This window comes from Ovis canadensis, chromosome 10 (assembly GCF_042477335.2).
Source record: "Ovis canadensis isolate MfBH-ARS-UI-01 breed Bighorn chromosome 10, ARS-UI_OviCan_v2, whole genome shotgun sequence".
Taxonomy (NCBI): domain Eukaryota; kingdom Metazoa; phylum Chordata; class Mammalia; order Artiodactyla; family Bovidae; genus Ovis; species Ovis canadensis.
In genome coordinates, this window is record NC_091254.1 from 82710738 (window position 1) to 82736809 (window position 26072).

The 26072-nt window shown below is 38.4% G+C and overlaps 1 protein-coding gene and 1 long non-coding RNA gene across 2 annotated transcripts in view; one reads left to right on the forward strand and one right to left on the reverse strand.

The window, feature by feature from the left end:
* GPC6 (glypican 6) overlaps window positions 1-26072 on the forward strand; it is a 1229455-nt gene that overhangs the window by 301661 nt on the left and 901722 nt on the right. Inside the window, exon 2 of the mRNA XM_069601873.1 lies at window positions 4325-4483. Coding sequence (XP_069457974.1) covers window positions 4325-4483 — 159 coding nt within the window. The remainder of the gene's footprint in view (window positions 1-4324; window positions 4484-26072) is intronic.
* Window positions 3-9104, reverse strand: LOC138446657 (uncharacterized). Its single transcript, XR_011259493.1, has 4 exons — window positions 9045-9104; window positions 8282-8414; window positions 4452-4545; window positions 3-597 (listed from the first exon to the last, which is right to left on the reverse strand). It is a non-coding gene; the product is annotated as an uncharacterized lncRNA (long non-coding RNA).

The window sequence follows — 26072 nt, forward strand, 5'->3', positions numbered from 1 at the left end:
GGGACTGTTATCCAATAAAACTTTATTTATGGACAGTTAAATTGGGATTTCATAAAGTATCACATAGCACATAATATCATTTTTTTAATTCTTTAAAAAATAATTTTTCTTACAGGTCTTATCAATACAGATGGCAGGTTGGATTTGGCCCAGAGGCTATGTTTGACCCTGTTCTAGGGTCAAAACCGAAACAGATTAACATACTCGCTCAAAACAAAATTAGCCAATTGTCCTAAGTCTTATTGGCCATTTAAAGTCATCAGTTGTTTTCACAGTTATCAGTGGCCTCAGATGAGGGGGAGAGAGGGGCTATTAAGAATTTAATTCCTCCACAACCTTCTTCTCCAGTGATGTGTTAGGAAGGAAGCAAGGCTTAGTCTCAATGGACTGCGTGTTTCATGACCTCTGGTTGTTTGTTTGGGGACATCGTCGTGGTCTCTTCCTAGGTTCTCTAACAGGCACTTTGCATAAAAGATTCACTCTTCCTGTAGCATGATTCTTCATCATTCTGGTGATTTCCACATATCTTCACTTTTTCTAATTTATCTATCTCTGTCTTTCCATCTCTTTAGTTTTTTTTTTTTTTCTTCTTTTTCTCTGCCAGGAACAAAGGAGGAGACATCAGTTACCTTCTTAAGGACACTACAATTCATTAAAAAAAAAAAAACTCACCCTGCTTTGCATTAGTAAATCAACTTCCTACATATATCTTCATGGCCCTATACACACACACAGAAGTAATAGGTTTGGTTTAAATTTAGCCCGCTAAGAAGTACCTTTCTCTTTTTATTTATCACCTGAGATAAAATACTGATTTTCTTGGAGCGATTGGCAGCTAGAAGACCACCAATCCATTCTAATTTCATGCATGTAGATCCATGGCGTTTCTTTCACAAATGTTACCCTCAGGTCATGAAATGTTTATTTTCTTTTGGTCAGTTTTTCACCACAAGTCCCATGCCTTTTGTTGTAAACTCACTTGTAATGATTCAGAAATAGAATGCAGTCCCAATGTACTACTAAATCCTGAGAAATGGATGGTTCAATTGTGCATATTATAGTCAAAATGGAATAGAGTTTTTTTTTTTTTTCCAGTAGTTTAAAACAGGTTAGAGAAACGAACATTCTGCAAAGTTGTTAATCTTAAATATCTATTTGATCTGGAAACAGTGTTCTCATCAGTTAGTTTTGGTATTTAAAAAAGAAAATTAGTGATTTGTGGACCATTTGCCACACTTGTTCCTTCCCAGTCTCTTCAACTATAGATCTATGCTTCTTAATGGGATGTGAGTATCAGAAGCAACTGGGTAAAAATTTCAAAATTTTCATGTTCTATCCCGCCCCCTTTTGGAATGATTTGCCCCTTCAAATCTGAGCCCATCAGGAACACACCTGCGTCGAATGAGTAATCACTCAATGCAGCAAGTGAGAATACACTGTAGAGAACCTCAAGATTTCTCAGTTAGAGGGACTTTGCAGGCATGTAAGCCTAGTCGCTTCAGTTGTACTCAACTCTTTGAGACCCTATGAACTGTAGCCCCCAGGCTGCTCTGTCTATGAGATTCTCCAGGCAAGAATACTAGAGTGGGTTCCATGCCCTCCTCCAGGTGTTCTTCCTGACCCAGGGATCAAACCCACGCCTCTTGTGTCTTCTGCATTGGCAAGCCGGTTCCTGGAAAGCCCAAGAGGGACTTTAACAGATTCTTTTATAGAATTTGATTTTGGTGGATGATGTGGGGGAAGTGCTCCAAGAAGCAGCACTCCACCCTAGATCGGATGCTCTCAAAGGTTCAGGTAGTTCCATAGTAAGGTATCTCAACCAATGTGACCAGCAAGGGGGATGACTGTGGTGAAGATCAGTCAATAAAAGGATAAATGTAAAAGTACAGATGCTCATCTTGCCAGTGAGAGGAGATGTTTGGTACTTTTGGATGGCACAATCACCTTGTTTTTGTCTGTGTTTAGACAAAATTTTTACATGGCCTTGCTTTGCCTCATGTCATCATAGTGTCAGAATGATCTTGTCTGAGATGGGTGTTCTGTGAGCTTGTTTACATGTAATAGACTATGGTGACTTGGCCGTGAGTGCTAGGCTGGACTCTGAATGTCCAGAGCAGTTTGTTTTGTCTTTACGCATATGTACTCCCTGCCCCCCTTTCTGGTATAACTTTTTCATAACATACTGTGAAGCTTTTATTAGAAGATATTTGAAATGTACAGAAAAGTAATGATAGTAATATAATAAGTGAAAGTGAAGTAGCTCAACCGTGTCCAACTCTTTGTGACCCCATGGACTGTAGCCTACCAGGCTTCTCCATCCATGGAATTTTCCAGGTAAGAATACTGGAGTGGGTTGCCATTTCCTTCTCCAAGTAATATAATAAACACCATGTAAATATCTAGCAACTTATGAAATAAAAGATTACAGATAAAAGTATCTGGGCATTTCTCTCAAATCCTAATTCCTCCTGGGAGGAAACTGTTATCTTGAAATTGATGTTTATCATTCTCAATACACTGCATGTTTCTTCCTTTTTAAAAAAGATATTCATAATGTTTTATGGTCTCCTTCCCTTTCAGGAGTTATGTAAGTTCTAACTTTAATGCAGACCTGTGATCCTTTTTTTATTCTGGGGTTGTTTTAAGTAGGCATGAAAGCATCCAACTTCATGAAGAACCATGAGACAGGCACCCTATACTTCACACGGGGCATAATTTTATATAAGTACTGTTAAAAATTATAAATGAATTTTAATCACCACATCAAGTACTCTGTTCGTTTGGTTTCTCCATGCCCTATACTGATTTTAATCACAGGAGCAATTTGTTGGTTTTATTTAGCAAAATGTTGGGTGGATTTTCCTTCTTCCCTCCACTGGCTCTCTTAAACATTTTTGACACTAACGGAGCTGAATCAATTGGAAATTCACATTTTGTGCAATAACAGACCGTTTTAATTTCATGAAGCAAGCAAGGGTTTGGCTTCCACTTGCGAGTAGCACTGAAGAAAGCAATATTGTCAAAGGAAGCAGCCCAGTATATTCAGAGATAAATCTGCCGAATTAAACCCAAGACTTTCATTAGCTCTTACTTTACATTTCCCTACAACATAAGCATTAATTAAACCCATCGGCGCCTTTCCCCTTGCAGGAGACATTTCTCTCTGACAAGGAATGTCAACCAAGGGAAACGCGTGGCATAGGAGATCTGCCAGTAAAATCACACTTGCTTTCACAGGGAGGAAGGCTGATGCATTCTGACGGTTGGACGGGCAGGCGCAGAACTCAGCAAATGATTGCCATCTTTTCTTGCCCCCGCCGTCTAACAGTCTATGGTGGTGGGCTGACTGTTTCTTGCCTCACTAGAGGTTTCTAAAGATAAGCACACTTATAACTGTGTTGCATCTCTTGTCACCTGTTGTTACTCGGTACATTTCAAATAAAAGCAGGGGCCTTGTGGTCTTCTGAGGTCTTTAACATACCTTTGCTTATGTGACAGGGGCTGGAACTAAATGTCAGGTCTCTTAGTCACTTTCGGTGCTATGACAGAAATATCATAAACTGCTGCTGCTGCTAAGTTGCTTCAGTCGTGTCCTACTCTGTGTGATCCCATACACGGCAGCCCACCAGGCTCCCCCGTCTCTGGGATTCTCCAGGCAAGAACACTGAAGTGGGTTGCCATTTCCTTCTCCAATCCATGAAAGTGAGAAGTGAAAGTGAAGTCGCTCAGTCACGTCTGACTCTTTGTGATCTGTAGCCTACCAGACTCCTCTGTCCATGGGATTTCCCAGCAAGAGTACTGGAGCGGGTTGCCATTTCCTTCTGGCTGATAAATAGCAAACATTTGCTTCTCATATTTCCAGAGGCTGGATAGTTTAAGATCACATCACTGGTAGATTCAGTGTCTGGTAAGGGTCTACTCCCTGATTCAAGACCCCATCTTTTGGCTCTGTTCCAATGTGCCAGAAAGGGCAAGCTTGGTCTCTTGGGGGACTCTTCTCTAGGTCTTGAGTGTGGGTACCAATCCCATTCATGACCTAAATACTTCCCGAAGGCCCCATTTCCTAACATTGTTGCCCTGGGGCTTAGGGTTCAACACATGAATTTATTGGGCAGGACAGAGACTATCAGACTGTGGGCTTGGGTTCAACTTGAGTCTGGAGTATTTGGAATGGTAGGCACTGCAAGGCCCAGACGAAAGTCCATGGAGAAGGCTGAGGGGCTGGTGAAACAGGGACCCTAGTATTTAAGGGAAATGCCAGAAAAACAAACACCCTGAAGCCCTGACCGACCATTCTGTGCTGACATTCCCTTCCTTCTTGCAGGAGAACACTTGAGAATCTGTCCTCAAGAATACACGTGCTGCACCACGGAAATGGAAGACAAGCTCAGTCAACAGAGCAAACTGGAGTTTGAAAACCTGGTGGAGGAGACGAGCCACTTCGTGCGCACCACGTTCGTGTCCAGGCACAAGAAGTTTGACGGTAGGCGGCAGCTTTTCCTTCTCCTCATGCTGGCTGTGCTTTCCGAGGCGAGATTCTTGATCCTATATCGAAAACATTTTATTTAAGTGGAAGCTTTTCTTTCCTTCTTAAACATTTATACCTGTGTCTATTTTTAGGAAAGCCATGAGCACTCTTCACAGTTTGTACAGCTTGGAAAAACCTGAGTTAACAAAGAGCTGTGTGGCATTTTCAGTTTGCCTGTGAGATTTATTTGGAATGATTTTGGCTTACATTTTCATTATTAGAGTGATTCTAAGTCAGCTTTTGTCACACCATAGCGCGTCTTCAGTTTCCATCTAGGGATATGCCCTGAAGTCATTAAATGTCATTTAAAATTATTTGAAATAGAACATCACTTTTTTTTTTTAATTTTTTTTATTTTAGTTTTTTATTTTTTAAATTTTAAAATCTTTAATTCTTACATGCATTCCCAAACATGAACCCCCCTCCCACCTCCCTCCCCATAACATCTTTCTGGGTCATCCCCATGCACCAGCCCCAAGCATGCTGCATCCTGCGTCAGACATAGACTGGCGATTCAATTCACATGATAGTATACATGTTAGAATGTCATTCTCCCAAATCATCCCACCCTCTCCCTCTCCCTCTGAGTCCAAAAGTCCGTTATACACATCTGTGTCCCTTTCCCTGTCTTGCATACAGGGTCGTCATTGCCATCTTCCTAAATTCCATATATATGTGTTAGTATACTGTATTGGTGTTTTTCTTTCTGGCTTACTTCACTCTGTATAATCGGCTCCAGTTTCATCCATCTCATCAGAACTGATTCAAATGAATTCTTTTTAACGGCTGAGTAATACTCCATTGTGTATATATATAAGAATGTCACTTTTAACAGGACAGACTTGTTTTAAGTGCCAGTTGATGTGGACTCCTTTATTTTAGAATGTGCCTTTCCTGTAATGTAAGTAACTGCATTTTATATTGTAGTTGAAATTGTCTGGCAGAAGGTTTTGACCCTTTATTGATTTCCTGGTTATAAGCAATTGACTTCATTTCTATATTCTGTTTGTTAAATAAACATTTTGTATTAGAAAGCACAACGAGCAAAAATAACTATGACTAGGATTCATTGTTGGATTTTCCCCTTGGAGCCTCAGAAAGATTTTCAAAAGCAATCTGACTTTTATCCACTGAATGAATAATGATAACGATAAAGATAATATTCTTGGGTAGTGAGGTGTTGTCAGTGCTCTGTGAAATGAATGCCCCTTCCTATGGCTCCTTGTAAACCAGACTTTCAAATTGTAGGGACCCTTTCTTGTGTGCCTCGGTCTTAGGAAACTGCCCGACAGAAACAGAACAGCCATTCATTTCCTCCATCCTTTCCAATCAATGCACAACAAAGCTGGTTCAGAAAAATCTTGCTAAGTTTGTCTTTTTCTTTTCTTTCCCTCTCTGTAGTAGATAAAATGTTCTTCTTGGTGGCTGCTTTAAATTGGCTGCGTCGATGTCTCTTAGATTAGTCCTCCAGGTTCTAAAATCAAGATTATGTGACATTTTCTGTGTAAGTGAAAGGGACTTACATTGTTGCAAGTATATTTCAGCATTTTCATGCTCTTCCTCTTTCTCTCTGTGTTCAACTGTATGTATGGATGTATATAAAAGTAACTCTTTATTTAGATATGATGCTGTGACTATTGTTCCCTTGAGTGCAACTAGCGAGGACTTGGGAGTTGGCCTTGATTTATAGATTATAAATCCAGTGACTTTTAGGAGCCCTGAAGGGGCTCTGTTCTTGAGGAACTATAATGTATAGTATTACTTCAAATTGAAGCAAATTGAGATGTGTTATCCTGTGTTACAGAAAGCAGGGGAGGGTGACCTGCTGCTCTGACTTTGACCTGTATCTTTAGAAAACAGCTCTTAGTGCTTTTATAAAGTCATGCTCCAAAATTAAGTAGGAATAATCCCAGGGCAGTATTCACCTTGTGCATGCGTGCAAGCTCAGTCACTTTAGTTGTGTCCCACTCTTTGCCACCCTATGGACTATAGCCCGCCAGACAATTCTGTCCATGGGATTCTCTAGGCAAGAATACTAGAATAGGTTGCCATGCCTCCTGCAGGAGATCTTCCTGACCCAGGGATCAAACCTGTGTCTCAGGCAGGTTCTTTACCGCTGAACCACTGAGGAAGCCCATGTTACATAATATATATTCCTTTAAATAAAAATATTAGACTTAAGGTAGATTTTGGGGGTATCGATTTTTTTTTAAAATAATAAGTAAAGCTGTTCAACAAGACTGAGTCAGGTACTTCCTGTATTCATCTATCAATGACTTTCAATATCTTTGGATTTATAATTATTAAACCCAGATGTGTTTCTCCTATAAAAAAAGCCACTCATTCTTTCTTGCTTTCTCTCTGTCTCTCTGTGTCTTTCTCTTTCCAGGTATGTTCTAAATTGTTCTAATGTATTTAAGGGTCTTATGTCAGTCGGTTTGACAGGACATTGATTTTGCTAAGATTTGATCTGACATGGGGTGATGAATTCTTTAACAACAGTGCGTTTCATTGTAGTTGCATTAGGCTGGGATGGGAGAGAACTTAAGGAAGCTTTCAGCTATTTTATTTTTCCAAAATATAAATGGGATCTGGTGAGCTTAGTTTCTGAAGAGTTGTCTTAATAAATTATAAAAATTAGTCAGCATTATAATTTCTGCCCTTTGAGCAATTTTATGAAGGTCATCCGTGCAATTGTATGATATATCTTTTTATCCCACAAAAGCGATCCTGCTAAGTCACCTTTCAGGAATGCTGGTACATTCATGAGGGCAGTTTTCCATTTGTTCCCTTACCTTTTTTTTTTTTTTTTTTTCATATTCCTGGATGAACCTGATGGTGCTTTGAGGGGCTTTATTTTTAGTAGCTTCCTATTCCGAGTCATTTTGCGTGATTGCTGGAGTCTCTTGATCCAAAGTGTTCATTTTGCATCTCTGCCTCTGGTCCCACTTTCTCAGAGATCTTGATTTTTCATTGGATTTTAGGCATCTTTGTTGGTTATGTGTTCTTTATTATATGAAAGAGGACTGTATCATATGAGAAGGTGGCCACTTACCTTCCTATTTTCAATAAGTACAGCAACAATTTAAATTGCACCTAATATATGTGATTCAGTCCAAACGCTATTCAGAGCGGCTAGATTCAATCACAGTTAATCATTAGTCTACAGTCTAGTCATTATGCTAGAAATGTTTTTATTCCATTTAGCTTGTCATTTTGTGGTAGAGGTGACTTTTAAAATTTGAAATTCAGAAACATTTAACAGAATACAACATTACATTGTCATATTCTTTCCCATTTTCTATTAATATCTTTGGTAATATTTAGTAGATATTGTATAAAATTATAAATATTCATTGCCTGGTTGGAGGCTAAACCTGAATGAATCTGAATTTTCCCCAGTTTCCTTAAAGGGCCCAGCTTTGCTCCCTAGCTCCATTAGCTGAAAATGTATTGCTGTGAAGCAGTGAATAGAAAGAAAGGGTAGCTGTGAGGCAATGAATTGAAAAAGTATATAAAACCAATTGCAGAAAATTTCGCTCTTTAGCAGTGAATTTCCTTATAAACGAGTAGATTTTTTTCCCCTTTTTTAAACATAGAGTTGAAATATGATGAATGTATGTACAAGTTTATATCCTTGGCACTAGCACTCTTCCAAGTGCTTTACATGGGTTTTATTTGTTTGCTTGTTCTCCCTTTTCTGGCCAAATCTCCACATCTGCTTGGCATTACACATCCCTGCAAACCCCTCACCTGTTGGCCAGAACCTGGCCACTGCTGATTCTCAAAGACACAGGGATGCTCTCAGTTTGCTCTGTAGCCAAGCCTAGGTTTTCCAGTACACTCCAGTGGTTAAAATCACGGATGAAGGTCCAGCCAGGTACACCTGGAAGAATGATCACAACTCTATTCCCTGACTTACGGCCTTTCTCACTTTTGCCAAGTACCCCAGATAGCCAGAAATATACAAACAAATGGATCATATAAAAATACAGATAAAGAAAGTGACATCTTTGTGTACCCACTCATTTTCCTAGCATTTTGGTGTTTAGTAACTGCCTGACCTGTCAGATTGACATCTGTGTCCAAATCCCAGTGGCTGTCTTGCTTCAAATTTGTAAAGATCCTAGGAAAATGGAGAGCAACCAAATACTCAGATAATAGGAATGGTAATAATAGGCAACATCGGGCCATGTTCCTCGCCCATTACAGACGTTAACCTGTTTACCAGCAGTGAGCTGCAGTGCAGAGCCACAGACTCTCAGTGGCAAAGTCAGCATCCTGTCCCAGGCTGAGCCCTCCTGGGTTCTTGCTCTTAGTCACAACCACCCCATAATCTCTCTCTTGTTTTCTATCCCCAAATGTGCTGAGATTTCACCATCAGCAGCATCTTTTCCTCTATCTCCCACCGCCAGGTACTCCCAGTAATTGTGGGAAAGAGGTGGAAATATCTTACAGAGAAATGTGGAAAGAGATTAAAAACAAATCCTTAAAGAAAGAAAATAAAATTACTCACCTAAATATAGTCCAGCCCCCAAGGAACTTGGAACCTGGAGAGAGTAAATGACGTGCCAAGTTTCCACCAAGAATGATGAAACCAAGACTGTAAGCTGATGCTCTTGACTTACATCAGACTTAGAAACAGTAATATGATAGCAAGTCGATATTTGGCTGAAATTCTAACTCAGCTTTTATTTGTTTTCAGTGGACGCTGGCTAAAAATTACTGATATTCTTTCAACAAGGAAATTGTGATATTGGTGGCTAAAGAATCTAGCCATATTTTTGGAAAAGACAGCATCAGTGTTTAATTGAATATTGTCCCTAAATTAAAGGGACATGAGTATTTTGTGCAAAAGAAAAGTTATTAAATCAATGAAGGCATGTTATTTATTCTCCTCACCTCATGAAGCCTTGGTAGCTTCTATCCTGATGTAAGTACAAGCACCCTATTCTCCAGAGTCATATATGGAATATGGATTATTCAGAAACAGAAAAATTTAGTTGAAGGGATATATTACTTTGGCAGTTTTTTCTTTGTATTTATTTGAGCTGGTATTTATTCATCTGAATCTCAATATAAGGTTTTTTGTTTAGTGTGTTCTTGGTCTTATTATTTTACTTTGCTTCTTGGTTTTTATTTATGTATTTTTATGATATACATTTGTCCAGAGATCTTGGCAGCGAGTACATTTTTAAAAGAAAAAGAAAAAAAAAGTTAAGCAGTAATTTCCATCCTCCCAAAGAACTTATTCCATGGTAACACCCTCAGAATTCTCATTGTGACTGAATGCGGAAATAATTTATACATGGCGCCATAATATTTTTACGCTGCAAATCTGCTTGTGTTTTCTTTTTAAATATCATTTCTCATCTATATGCTATAGAGATGACAATAATGTAATGATATCTTTAAAATATGGCCTAATTTTCTCACAGAATATACTTATTTGAAAAGCAAAAATCCCTGAGTAGTTTTCCTTATGGTAGCAGAGTCTTCTAAATTTCCTGTTACATGGGTGCTGTGTGTGTGTGTGTGTGTGTGTGTGTGTGAGATTTCGATTTGGAAATATTTATTCAGAACTTATTGTATAAAGACATCTAGCTAAGGGTCTAGTATATACAAAGATGACTAATAATGACAAAAATATGGTCAGTCCATCACAGAATTTACCTTGTTGGGGGTCTAGACATCTGTATAAAGCTAACTGTAAGGGAGCCAGAATTGACTCTGCCATATAGTGGAAGTCCAGAGAAAACTGGAAGGAGTCAAGTATTTTATTGAGACACTAGAGAAGAAAATCAAAAATATAAGTGATTAGTGCTTGCTATGACAGGGCTTCCCCAGTGGCTCAGTGGTAAAGAACCTGCCTGCCATTGCAGAGACATGGGTTTAATCTCTGAGTTGCGAAGATCCTGTGAAGTAGGAACTGGCCACCCACTCCAATCTTCTTGCTTTGGAAATCTCATGGACAGAGAAACCTGGAGGGCTGCAGTCCATGTGGTCGCAGAGGAGTCAGACAGAACTGAGTGACTAAACAAGTGGAGACTTTTAGAAGATGGAACACACTGGACCCTTAAAGAATGCCTTAAGGTTGTGAAGGTTAAAGAGGTGCCAGGAGGCGGGTGGCAGGAGGAAGTATAGGCATCAATCTTGTTTGCATAGTCCACAAAGTCCTTGGGACATGCCAACATAATTACAATTGATCCCTCAACAGTGTTAATTTATCGACATTTGGCACACATTCATGATGTAAATAATCTGTAGAAACATTTTTGTTCCTGTATCAGTCTGCCGTTGTTTTGTAACAACCAACCACAGCATTTCAGGGCATACGTAAGATGCTTCTCTTTTTCCTTGAATGTATCTTTGGATAGCTAGAGTTTGGCTGTTTCAAGCCTTTGCTCAACGAGGCTGCCTCTAAACTATGGATTTGGTCTGGTCAGTTCTAGACATTTTCTTTTTGGAAGTAGCTCTCTACCTACATGCTTCTCATGGTGGAGTCTGGAGACTGTATTACACAAGTAGAAGCATGATGCCCCTTAAAGCCTAACTTAGAATTGGCAGTTTGTTGTCTCAGCTCCTGTTGGCCAAAACAGACTGAATACCACTGATGGGCAGTGAGTGTTTAACCCCGAAGAAGATGGAGGTGAGGAAAGGAGTAAATATTTCTACATCCTAACCCCACAGTCCTGGACTGACTTCTTCTTGCTATTCCTTAAGTAATGTTTTCCCTTTCATGTTGACTTGTGATATATGTATTTTTGGCAGGGTGGGGAGGGAGGCAGATTTTTCTAGTAATTCAAGAGCAATGATTATTTTCCAAATAAGGCGCAGTTAGTCAAACGCACCTGTTACAGACTACCTCTCATATCTTAGCACATTAACAAACATACTTAGGACACACACATACCACTTTCTTGATATTATTCAAGAATACACAGATTTGATATTTCCATTTCTTATGTTACTACCCCCCTTGATTATTGACCAGAATAACACATTAACTGTAACTTCCTGAGGGTTGTCATGTTAATCAGCATATGATATAGTTACCCAAATGCCTCCTTGAACATTGCTGGGCCAGTACATCAGCGATATATGGGCTTCCCTGATGGCTCAGCAGTAAAGAGTCTGCCTGCAATGCAGGAGAGCTAGGAGATGTAAATTCCGTCCCTGGGTTGGTAAGATCCTGTAGAGGAGGGCGTGGCAACCCACTCCAGTATTCTAGATTGGAAAATCCCATGGACAGTGGAGCCTGGTGGGCTATAGTCTGTGGGGTCACAAAGCATTTTACGTATCAGCGATATGTATTTCATCTGGATGACACTCCTCTGGAAGTCAGAATGTGCTGAACTGGGTTTTAGAAATTAGAGAAATGGTCTCTCTGGCGTTAGAAAGTAATCTGACAGTTTTCGCAAAGGGCAACCCTTCCAAAAACAAGAATCAACTAATCAGGGATTGGTTTTGCCACAATTAGTAAACAGATTTATAAATCGCAAATGCCTTCCTTGTGAGGCAATAATGGTCCTTGCATGGTTGAAGACTCTTTCAATGGAGGGCAGATCTTTGTGTAAGTGTAATCTCCCTCCCTTCTTCCTTTCTTCCTTCCTTTCTCTCTCTGTCTCTTTTTCTTCTCTTTGGACAGATCTTTCAAAACTAACAAAATACTGCTGATCAGTAGCTTTGTGTCTTTTGTGATGAATTCCCAATCATTTTCTAATTCTTACTCCACTACCACATACCTCAGAGTAACTGAAAACATTAAGCTCCCAGTGTAGTTGTAATATTATCATCTTATTATCATCAATTCCCTTGCATGGCGGCTTTGCTGAGCAGCTGTTTCACAGACAAGCCAAGTTCTTTTAAGAATTTCTCTATCAGAGAAACCAGCCTATCAGAAGGGTTCTTGGTCATGAATGTTAATGAGCAGACAAGTATCACTTCCCTGACAGTGGCTCACTAATCCTTTGAGTAAGCATGACTAAATTATAAGAGAAATTTTATTTCAGTTAAATTGATCTGCCACTGGATAGACAAACAGATTTTCTTATTTTACTGAAAATCAAGAAAAATATTTAATGGTGATATAAATTAGAGTTTGGTGGAAACATTTTGGTCCTCAGACCTGGGAATGCAGTAGCTCAGTGTAGACTGGTTCAATTGTGTGGTATGTATAAAGTTGATGGAAACTTCATTGTCTCCTGTTAGGTGTGATGTGCAATGGGGAACAGTGTAAATCCTAACTCTTCAGCTGGAATTTTGTATGAAGAAGCTCTTGACCTTTCTCAAGCGGTGTGGAATTAGAATAAAAAGTGGGCTTTCTTCATTCACTGAGATGATATCCCTTCAGTTCAGTCGCTCAGTCATGTCTGACTCTTTGCGACCCCATGAATCACAGCACGCCAGGCCTCCCTGTCCATCACCAACTCCCAGAGTTCAACTCAGACTCACGTCCATCAAGTCAGTGATGCCATCCAGCCATCTCATCCTCTGTCATCCCCTTCTCCTCCTGCCCCTAATCCCTCCCAGCGTCAGAGTCTTTTCCATTGAGTCAACTCTTCTCATGAGGTGGCCAAAGTACTGGAGTTTCAGCTTTAGCATTATTCCTTCCAAAGAAATCCCAGGGCTGATCTCCTTCAAAATAGATTGGTTGGATCTCCTTGCAGTCCAAGGGACTCCCAAGAGTCTTCTCCAACACCACAGATCAAAAGCATCAATTCTTCAGTGCTCAGCTTTCTTCACAGTCCCAACTCTCACATCCATACATGACCACTGGAAAAACCATAGCCTTGACGGATCTTAGTTGGCAAAGTAATGTCTCTGCTTTTGAATATGCTATCTAGGGTTGGTCATAACTTTTCTTCCAAGGAGTAAGTGTCTTTTAATATCATGGCTGCAGTCACCATCTGCAGTGATTTGGGAGCCCAAAAAAATAAAGTCTGACACTGTTTCCACTGTTTCCCCATCTGTTTCCCATAAAGTAATGGGACCAGATGCCATGATCTTCGTTTTCTGAATGTTGAGCTTTAAGCCAACTTTTCCACTCTCCACTTTCACTTTCATCAAGAGGATTTTTAGTTCCTCTTCACTTTCTGCCATAAGGGTGGTGTCATCTGCATATCTGAGGTTATTGATATTTCTCCCAGCAATCTTGATTCCAGCTTGTGCTTCGTCCAGCCAGCGTTTCTCATGATGTACTCTTCATATAAGTTAAATAAGCAGGGTGACAAAATACAGCCTTGACGTACTCCTTTTCCTATTTGGAACCAGTCTGTTGTTCCATGTCCAGTTCTACCTGTTGCTTCCTGACCTGCATATAGGTTTCTCAAGAGGCAGGTCAGGTGGTCTGGTATTCCCATGCCTTTCAGAATTTTCCACAGTTTGTGGTGATCCAGCCAGTCAAAGGCTTTGGCATAGTCAATAAAGCAGAAATAGGTATTTTTCTGGAACTCTTTAGCTTTTTTGATGATCCAGCGGATGTTGGCAATTTGATCTCTGGTTCCTCTGCCTTTTCTGAAACCAGCTTGAACATCTGGAAGTTCACGGTTCACGTATTGCTGAAGCCTGACTTGGAGAATTTTGAGCATTACTTTACTAGCGTGTGAGATGGGACAATATAAGACCTCCCTTTTCCAAGCAAATTACATGATAAATGAACAAGAAAAATGTTTGTATGCTTTAAGATTCAAAAGCAAACTATGCAGGCGAATCTTTATTTCAACTGGCATACCCTGTCCTGATGGAATCCCTGAGGTGGACAGATAGAAGGAACAAGATGGACATAAAAATCATCATGGTTGAAACTGGTTGGTGAATCCATGGGGCTTTCTTATAATGTTCTCACTTTTGAGTGATCTTCAAATGTCTGTAATTAATATTTTTTTAAAGAGAGAACTGACTTAAGGAGGACTTAATGCAGGACTGAAGATTTCCAAACTGTGAATTCATTCTGAATGCAGAACAGTGTCAGTGGATATCGCCATTCTTATGTCTTGCCAATTCAACAATGGTAAATTTTTAATATTTTTAAATGTTTTAAATAGTAAATTCAACATGCCATTTTCAAATTGCAGAGATGAACACTACTTATAGGTCTTTTAACTCAGATCAGGGCCACTTAGCTTCTGCTTCCACCCAACATTTTATTATTGTGTTGCTAGAACTGGCATCTCTAGTTTATCTGCAAGAACAGGCCTGTGAAAATGAGGCTCAGTCCTTAGATGTTCCTATTAAGTGTGATTCAAAATGTCAAACTCTTGGTTAGAAAATATATGGACACCAAGACAAGCAGATCATTCTAACACAAACTTTGGCAAGATTCGGAAGAAAACGTAAAGTATAGGTTATAAATGCATTATAAATAATATTTCTATATCATTAGGTAGTCTTCCAATGTCTCTTGGTTGAAGCACAACCATCATGAGCTCTATGTGTTTGGCCTTTTAGCAAATCCAAAGGAAAAGACAGCATGTTTAAACAATTAATTCCATGTGATTCCCTTTATTCCATTAAAAAGGGGGAGAATCCTAATCTCACATGAAGAGGTAGATTTAGCTAATAAGCTTGCATGATTCCTGACACTCAGAGAAATTGTAGGAAAAAATCACCCATTACAGTTTCAGAATTTTTCATTTATTATTCTTTCAAATGGTTTTTTAATATTCATTAAATAGTCAAACATTATTCTTCAGATGATTATATATAGTAATATGTGATCTTCATACAGTATCCTCCCTACCTAGTGGTTTAATTGAATCCAAACAACTTGAAAATGAAAGACAAACTTTGAAGGAAGATAGCAGGAAATTGGGCCTCCAAGGCTTTTCCATGTTGGAAGAAACTGTACTTCTCCACCTATTTTTTATATGAAAATTTCTTTGCATATTTTCTGCTTTTGAAAGAACAGTGTGTAGTCACTACAAGTTTTGGTTCTCTTGCCGTCTTATCTTCTTCCCTTCGGTGCTTATGAAGTTGACACCTTATCACTTTCACTTATTTAGTGTTCTTTTAATAGTATTCTTGAAAAAAAAAAAGTATGATCTATTCCCTGTTGAAGTCTAAGCTCTTTAAGTATAGAGATTAGGTCTCCTATTTCTATTTTATCTTCCTAGACTTGACTTAATACGGAACATATTTAACAATACTGCAGTGTTGTTTGACTGTGGCACCAACCTGCACAGACCCAAGGGCACAGACCAGTCAGATGAATTACTTAAGCTCCTATAATAAATGCGACAGAAGAAAATAGGAAGCCTTGAATTTTAGTTATCTATTAACTCTGAGGGTCCATAAACCTGGAAGTCATATTTGATTCCAGCAGTATTTATTCCAGTGGATTTAATAGAACTAATTTTAAATTCCCAGAATGAAGGTGATCTTTATTTGGAGTGGAAAGAGAACCTTAGCTCAAAAAGTGGGATGAGTGTACTTATACACACCTACACACAGAGGTTTATACATGTGAGTAAGGAGGGATTAAGAGACACAAGTCTCTCAAAGGACCAGTTAACACAGAGATTTTTGTGCTCAAACTCTGGAAATTTTTTTAAAACATTTTTCAAACATTAAAACATTTTTTTTCTTTATTGGACTGTTTTGATGTTTTTCATTAAAAGTCAAATTACCCTATAAGTAAGGATATATTTCTGAGCTCTCTATTTGTCTGTCCTTAAGCCCTTGCTACAATGCCTTGATTACTGTCACTTCATAGTAATTTTGTAAGCTATGTTAGTCCTCTTCCAATTTCAAACAGTGCAGTTTGTGATTCTGTGCTGCCTTTGGGATATAGAAATCTTCATTTTGTGTAAGCATCTCACATCTCTGGGTCAGCAGCCTTTGAGTATCACTGGGTAAGTGGAGTTGAGAGATCAGTTATCAGGATGTAGGGCTGAGGCAGATAAGCTTTTCAATCTTTGCTCTGTCCTGTTAAGGCCAGTTTAAGGGCTGCCAATAAAAGGTCCACAATATGTAAGGTGGGATTCAAGCATCTATTGACCAAATGGTGTTTTTTCTTTTTTTATACCTTATTCAAGTTTCTCTTTTTTCCTTCTGATTTTGACACTGAATTGCACTCCAGATCTACAACTCATGTAATGTTTCGCAGGCCAAATTATACTGCAGTTAATTTTTTTATATATATTTGTGAACTACTAATTTTCTGTTTCCTCTTTTATTTTCTAGTTTATAGGATCTAACAAATACTTATTTTTCACAATCTAGAAAATGCATTTCAATTTTTTTTCTCTATTTTTTTGTGGTTTATAGGATGTTTTCTGAAGCCAAGTATATAATTTATTTCTAATAGCATTTTTAAATTTTAAAGTATTATATGCTTTTTATAGAAAACTTGGAGAATTTAACTTAAGGCATTAAAAAAGTTAAAGTTACTTTAAATTTTGGCTTACTTGTGGAAAAAATCTGATCTCTGAGGACACTGAGTTTTGATTTCTCATGAGAGTTTATTCAAATAACTTCTAAAAAATAAAGTAATTTGTAACTCTTATTTCCTGTGTTTAATAGTTTATAATATAAAAGGAAAAGCAAAACCCAGTCCCTGTAGGAGGGAGGGAGGGATTTCCTGTTTTGGGGGAATAATATTTCCCTACCCTTTATAGCATTTACAATAAAATATTGGATCACTTTTATTAATACTATAATTGGGTTGGTGTTCTTTACTGAGAGTGTAATCAAAATTATGACAACATAGTTCTGAAGATTTGTGGGATATAATAAATTATGATGTATGTTAAAGAAAAGGTCAAAGAAGTAAGTAGGATGAATCTTCTTCACAAAGTAATGAGTTAAGGAAAACAATTCCAAGAAAAAAAGAAAATCTATCACTGCTTCCACTTTTCCCCCTTCTATTTGCTGCAAAGTCATGGGATCGGATGCCATGATCTTAGTTTTCCATAAGGAGCTGACAGTCCCATGGAACCACATAGGCAAGCATCTAAGTAGCAATAACACAGACTGGTGCCATGTGTGAAAATACGGATAAAGTAGAGAATGAAATTACTCCATTAAGGGGAGACTATAAACAATTCTGAAAAGATTGAATGAAAACTCTCTTGGAAGTTGGGAAGGAGTTGGGCATCAGTTTGGAAGGATGTGGAAATGTGAGGGAAGGTGTGGAGGTGGGGAATCTGGCGACAGGTTTAATTCTGTTGGTGAACAAAGGGTGCGTGAATGAAAGAGAAGCTGGATTGGTAAGGTCCTTGTGTATGCTAAAAAAGTGGGAAAATGCTTCTATTCTCTGAAAATCAATGGGTTTTCTTGTTTATTTTCATTTTCATAATTGAGTTGACTGTTGATCTTGAATTTCTGTCGGCAAAAGTTAAAATCCCTGTTGAACAACAACTTACAAAGTTTACACTGTGTGGTTTGTTCTGTTTAATTAATGGCTGACAACAGGCATGTGGATTAGAGAACAAAATGAATTCAGTTGATTCCTTAGATCCTTCAGTGTTAGGGCCTGTATCATAATATTTGCAAATAAACAGTAAACCTCCAGGCCTCTGTGATTGAGTTTCTTTCACGTGTAGTGTGTGTATGAGAATGCTTTACAAGAGGACTGGTAAAATGTTGGTTCCACCTCAAAGTACAAAGTTTTAACAATGGGGAATGGTAGGTTTAAGCGTAAACTGTTCTTCCAGTATTTTACTTTCAGGTTCCTCATGACAGTGAATGTGCGTTACTGTTGTTTGTTGTCGTTTCCAAGTCATGTTCGACTCTTTGCAGCCCCATGGACTATAGCTCACCCGACTCCTCTGTCCATGGGATTTTCCAGGCAAGAATACTGGAGTGGGGTGCCATTCCTGCCACTGCCCCCAAGACATCTTCCCAACCCAGGGATTAAAATTGTGTCTCCTGCATTGCGGGTGTGTTCTTTACTACTGAGCCACCAGGGCAGCCTAAAAAAATATGAAACACTTCACAAATTTGTGTGTCATCTTTGCTAAGTCACAAAAATTGTTAAATGGTTCATCTGATTTTAAAATGAGCATTACCTTTCATAAGGCCCTTCTGTATACACCATACCTCAACCTATGAAATAACTTGTCTTGTGGAAATTTTCTCACAGTTGTGTCAGATGCCAATTTCAAAAGCTAATTGGTATTCGAACTTGTTAAATTTCATGTTGTTATATTTCATGAATTGTTACATTTCTGTTTCAAATATCTAACGTAAAGTTTCCCCCCAGCAATATTACATGCAAGCATGTTGGATAATGACCCTGCAACAAGTATTCCAGTCAGCAACTGTGGTAGGCTCATAACTAATGATAATTGCCCTCTTCATGTAATGAGGTAAATTTTCTCAGTAACAATTTAGTATGCAACTGACTTAGTATATAGATCACTGGGGATGGATGAATACAAATATCTCTGTGCACTCAAATCCTTCCCATCATTGAAAACCCCGGAGCCTCAGGAGCTCTGTTAAGAAGTCTACAGTATGTAAAGATATGCATATTTACTTATTGCCCATTTATATAGTGCTTATTAAGTTACTATTGGTTTTTCAGAGTTGCTTTTTAGCAACCTTAAATCCTCACTTAAAGTGTGTAATTCTTAAAGGCAACGGAAATCTCCGTTGGTTCACATTATTAGAAATGGACTGATCCACAATAGCGTGGTGTGTTCTTGGCTGGTTGCCAATGGTGAATGAAGGCTGCGTCACTGGATGACTAATGGTATCTCTTATCCCCAGGTTCACTCACTGTGGTTACTATTGAACCAAGTCTGTTCGTGTAGAGTTCTTTAAAGAGGCCAAGACATTAAGATTCCTTAGCATAAACATCACCCGAGCATCACCTGCACAGCTAAATGGATTTCTTGCCAATGAGTAATGCTGTTCCTTCACTACACAGTCGACACAGAAAATGCCAGGACTTGATTCAGGGAATGCAGCTCTCTTCTGACTAAGGTTCTTCATTAAGGACGCTTTGTTGGATGAATCCATTTCTGCTCTGTTCCATTCCTCATTTGAATGAAATACGTTCTAAAGGTCATCAGTTTTAGGCAAAGTTAAAGACGAGATTTGTTTTGTAAAAACAAAAAACAAATCAACAATATGTTTTTCTTCTTTATGAGAATTTTGTTCAATAGCATAGGACAATGATTTCATGGGAGCTTAATAAAAGCTACCTAGATAATAGAGCCCATGGACTGTAGCCTATCAGGCTCCTCCCTCCATGGGATTTTCCAGGCAAGAGTGCTGGAGTGGATTGCCATTTCCTTCTCCAAGGGGATCTTCCTGACCCAGGAATCGAACCCTGGTCTCCCACATTGCGGGCAGATGCTTTACCTTCTGAGCCACCAGGGAAGGTCAGATAATAGAGCAGAAATTTAGCTGTTTTTCTTGCTAATGTAAAACCCTAAATGTGGCTTTATTCTCTTCTCTCATTGCCCATTAGCTTCATTTTAAATCATCTTTCTTAGTATTTGAACAATAATTAAGGGACAGATCATTGTTTTCACATATCTTAACCTTACAGACAATGTCTCTTTAATATAAATAATATATTGAAACAAAGCATCAGTGGCCTTTAGAAAGGCTAATTAGCTTGAGCAGTGGTGACTACTAGTGTTTTTTTCCCCACAATTTTTTTTTTGGCATCTAAACAAACTTGAGCACACAGAATAAACTACCATGCTAGATATTCAATGATCCAAATTAAGTGATGAAGACCTTTCTTTTTACTAGGTGATCAGATACTAAATTTAAAGAATATAATTAATTTCTCCCATTGGAATACTGGGGTCTGAGAAATAGAGGATGTTTTTTCAAAGTACTAAGAGTAAAGAAAAATGTGTTCACACATTTATATCAATAATTGCATATTATACTGTATTCAGTAACCCATTGTGTTTTTTTTTTCCCCAACTGTAATGCTTATGTCCCAATATTGTTTTCTTTTCCATTTCCTCCAGGAAACAAAAGTAAACTAGATCCTGAGTTAGACTTTGTGTTTCACATTAGCTAACAGAACTGGTATTGGGAAATAGGGCCAAATGTGCAAGAGCTGAAAGGTTTTCTTTTTGAGTATTTGTTTGCAAAACAAGCCCAGGATAATGGAGTATCATTTGTGGGAAGCTGAGCCATGCTGGGTGCTCATTAGATAACTTAGAAAGACTCTCTTATTTGCACCCCTCCCTCCTCCTTGTAGATAGTTGAATGTGTTTCAATTAAAATCTCCATTTACTTCCAGCTGGTAATGTTAGCATCCATTCCACCAATAAAGAGTAAAGGTCACAGCCTCCTGCCCGAACAGATATTTAAAGAAAATGTGCCATTTGCCTCCTTTGTGTCGGGACCTTTGAGCCACCCAGAGCAAACTTGGGGAGCAGATTCTGGAGGGTCAGATTGCAGGGGGACTTTTTCCTTATTTACTGAGGCAGCTTTGGTATCTGCTGGTCCAGATGCTACAGCTGCTGTTGCTTTGTGGCTTGGGATCCAGCAGCAGCTGTTGTTCTTTGCTAGAGCGTGCTGCTGACATTCCAAATTTAATAGTCTGAGACCTTAGTCGTTGGAAGCTACGCTGAAAGTTAATTTGCTGAATCCAAGTTTATTTTCCTACCTAAACCGCCATTTGTGATAGAGCCTTTTCCCCACGATGCACAGTAAAGTGAGGAAAGGACTTCTTTACTGTCCTTAGCAGGCTGAAAGGCAAGAGAAAGCAGTGATTCCAGAGCAGAGCGTAGGCTGGGTATCCGTGTGACTTGACTATGTTCTGCCTGTCAGATATCTGAACCCAGGCCCTGCTGCTTCCTACCTTCATAGCAGTAGGCAACCTGATGGATCTCAAACAATTAGGACAATAATTTCTACCTTATGGAGTGTTACAATGAGAAAGTAAACATAAAGCACCTTTGCTAATGCCTGATCCATAGTTATAGTTTAGCCTTTTTTGAAATTATATTTTATTAGACTATGGTAGCTTTATGATTTTGTGTTAGTTTCTGCTATGCAGCAAAGTGAATCAACTATATATATATATGTATCCTCTCTTATTTGGATTTCCTTTCCATTTAGGCCACCACAGAGCATTGAGTAGAGTTCCCTGTGTGTAGAGTAGGTCTTCATTAGTTATCTGTTTTATACACAGTGTCAATAGAGCATATTATATAGTATCAATAGTACATATTTTTTGTTCATGAGCCATATAACGTTTATGAGATTTTTCTGATAAATGAAAAGCTGTACATTCCCTTGCTTCTTTTTTGAGACAGAATTAATGTTCTTGCTCAATAAATATGAACATTCCCATACATTCAACTAATTATAGCTGATATTTATTCAGTTATATCTTGTGCCTTGACACGCCACATTTTACATCTCATATAGCTTTCACAGGAACTTCCCTGGTGGCTTAGACAGTAAAAGCATCTGCCTACAATATGGGGAGACCTGGGTTCGATCCCTGGATCGGGAAGATCCCAGAAATGGCAACCCACTCCAGTACTCTTGCCTTGAAAATCCCATGGATGGATAAACCTGGTAGGGGTTGCCAAGAGTCGGGCATGAGTCAGACACAACTGAGCGACTTCACTTTCACTTAGCCTTCACAACAATCTAACGAGGTAGGTGATATTACTACTATTACTCCTATTTTCTAGCTGAATAAGTTCTTGCATAGAGACTTAAGTAATTTGCCTGAGTTTGCATAGCTTGTAAGAGTCAGAGCTGGGATTGAATCCAGCCCAAACCCTTTACCAAGCCATAGTTTCTCCCAGAAGGAAAGCAAATCAAATTACCTTGAAATGAAGTATTTGAACTCTGTTTCTGGAGTGAAAGTTTATATATGAATAATGGGAAGTTAAGGTAACACTGCTATTGCTTTATGGCTTTTTCCATTCCCTGGACTCTAGATAGTTGGTAGATGAATTTATTTTATTCTATTCTACTTTATATTCTATTTTATTATATTTTCAGTGGCAATCATTATTTCATGACTAATGCTTTGACATTCTTTTTTTCAAAATTATTTGTTTTTTATTCAGTTGGTTGTTCTATTTAGTTGTTAGTTTAGTTATTATTTAGTGGTTTTGTATGGTTACTTTACACTGCTATACAGCAAACTTAGTAGCCATACATATACTATCCCCCCTTTTTGGATTTCCTTTCCATTTAGGTCTCCAGAGAGTATCAAGAGGAGTCCCCTGTGCTATACAGTAGGTTCTCATTAGTTATCTATTTTATGCATAGGTATTACTATGTGTATATACGTCAATCCCAATAGTATATATATATCAATCCTAACCTCCCAGTTCATCCCCCTACCCTTCCCCCTTGGTATGCAGACGTTTGTTCTCTATGTTCGTGTCTCTACTTCTGCTTTGCAAATATGATTATTTTTACCACTTTTCTAGATTCCACATATATGCATTAAAATACAATATTTGTTTTTCTTTCTGACTTACTTCACTCTGTATAACAGTCTCTGGGTTTATCCACATCTCTCCAAATGACATAATTTTGTCCCTTTTTATTGTAGAATTTTATTCAAATATATATATATATATATATATATACACACACACACATACACCACATCTTCTTTCTCTATTCCCCTAATGATGGACATTTAGGTTGCCTCCTTACCCTAGCTATTGTAAATCTATGCTTTGGTATTCTCACTTGGACATATCTGGGTATGATTCAGTTAACTATAAAAAGGCATGGAAGGTTTACACTCAACATGTCTATACCAAGATGGACCTCGTTGTAAGTGCTGCCAGTACAACATGGCAGGAGCATAGAGAGAAACAGTATTTAGAAAGTATAGTTACCAGCAAGTATACCAGAAAGTGTAGTTACCAGGATACCAAGTATACCAAGTATACCAGAAGGTATAGTTACCAGTTTGGCCAAATAATCTACCTTTCTACAAAGTTACCAGGATTTTCTATAGACAGTAGAGTGCCATCACTGGGAATTTAGGCACAAGTAATTCTTCAGCACTCAGCTTTCTTCACAGTCCAACTCTCACATCCATATATAACCAATGGAAAAACCATAGCCTTGACTAGAAGGACCTTTGTTGGCAAAGTAATGTCTCTGCTTCTTAATATGCTGTCTAGGTTGGTCATAACTTTCCTTCCAAGGAGTAAGCATCTTTTAATTTTATAGATGCAGTAACCATCTGCAATGATTTTTGAGCCCCCCAAAATAAAGTCTGACAGTTTCCACTGTTTCCCCATCTATTTCCCAAGAAGTATGGATGTGAGAGTTGGACTGTGAAGAAGGCTGAGCACCGAAGAATTGATGCTTTTGAACTGTGGTGTTGGAGAAGACTCTGGGAAGTCCCTTGGACTGAAGGAGATCCAAACAGTCCATTCTAAAGGAGATCAGTCCTGGGTGTTCTTTGGAAGGAATGATGCTAAAACTGAAATTCCAATACTTTGGCCACCTCATGCGAAGAGTTGACTCATTGAAAAAGACTCTGATGCTGGGAGGGATTGGGGGCAGGAGAAGGGGATGACAGAGGATGAGATGGTTGGATGGCATCACCAACTCGATGGACATGAGTCTGAGTTAACTCTGGGAGTTGGTGATGAATAGGGAAGCGTGGTGTGCTGTGATTCATGGGGTCACAAAGAATCGGACACGACTGAGTGACTGAATTGAATATGTCTAGCCATGCAGAGATACCAGTTGACCCTTGGGAAATGCCAGTCCTGGGTACAGTGACAGGATCCCTGTTTAAGAGCTTAAGTCTAAAGCTTGGTCTAAGAAAAACTACAAAGATTAAATCTCAGACCCAGTTAACAAGACCCATTTTCAACCAGAACTGGTGCCTCAAATTCTAATCCAAATAGTAGCAAGTATGTCATTAGATCTAGAAATTCCTGTGTCCTTCATTGCTAATGTCAAGGGCTCCTGTCTAGAGATGGGAGGCTGAGGACCAAAGAGAGACCAATTCTGCCAGCAGAAAAGGGCACATGTTGCCTATTCCGAGGAAATCATTGACACTCCAACAGCATGGAGTTATAAAAGTTATATTGAATTGTATGAAACATTAAAGACAAGATTTTTTAAATGCAAAATTTTGTTATATATTTCCTACTTTAGCCCATGAAAGAAATCATATAGTTTGTGATAATGTCACTGTTTTAATGTAAGGGTTAAAATATAGTAGTCATCTCTTTTCCAAGACGTGTACGTTCCAAGATGCTCAGTATATGCTTGAAACTGAAGACAGTACCAAATCCTATGTATACTGGTTCTTTTTTGTGTATACATATACATGCATCCCTATGATAGAGTTTGTAAATTAGGAACAGTAAGAGAATATCCGAATTGCCAGTATCACTACTCTTTCATGTTAGAGTATTATTAAGTAAAATAAGCTTCCTTGAATACAAGCACTTGTAAAACTATGGCAGATAGATGGCTTCTAAGAGACTAGTGGGTGCGATTCTGATGGACAAATAGATGAATCACGTTGCAAGCTGAACAGTGAAAGATTTTATCACACTACTTTGAATGACATACAAATTAAAGCTTATGAATTATTTCTGGAATTTTCCACTAAATGTTTTTGGACCTCAAATAGCTGAAACTAAGAAAAGCAAAACCATGGATAAGGGGGTACTATTGGCATCACTGACTCGATGGACGTGAGTCTGAGTGAACTCTGGGAGTTGGTGATGGACAGGGAGGCCTGGCATGCTGCGATTCATGGGGTTGCAAAGAGTCGGACATGACTGAGCGACTGAACTGAACTGAACTGAACTAAACTGTAGTTAAAGTTTCTAAAGATTCTATAAAACCTAAAAATATGTACTTAAAAAAAATATACTCTTGGTTTCACTTATACTTCTTTTTTTTAATTCCTAGTTAGCAGTTGTGTAAACTCCCAATAAACTCAAAGAAGTGAATGACTGTTTATACACACACACACACACATACATATAGTATATTTGATCATATATAATAGTAACTCATAACTCATGATGGTGTTTTGTTTGGGGGATGAAAACAACCTCTGGGAGCAAGACTGAGAAAAAGACATATCAGTGTATATCCTTTCTACCTCTTTTTTTTTTTTTTTTAATTGAGGTTGCCCTTGTATTCTTTTTTTTTTTTTAATTTTTATTTTTACTTTATTTTACTTTACAATACTGTGTTGGTTTTGCCATACATTGACATGAATGCTGATTTTATATATATATAAAATAATGCTTGATTTTATATACATATGTATGTATATGTGTGTATATATATATATAAATTCTGTGTATGTGCTTAGTTGCTCTGTCACGTCCAACTCTTTTCCACCCCATGGACAGTAGCCCACCAGTCTCCTCTTTCCATGGGATTGTCCAGTCAAGAATTCTGGAGTGGATTTCCATTTCCTCCTCCAGGAGAGCTTCCCAACCCAGGGATTGAACCCCTGTCTCAAAGTCTCCTGCATTGCAGATGGATTCTTTTCCACTGAGCCACAGGGGAAGCTGCATATATAGGGATTACCTTTCCAAAAAGGTAAGAACAAACAAATTCACTGATGCTAAGGAGAATCATTAATCTTCAAATTCAC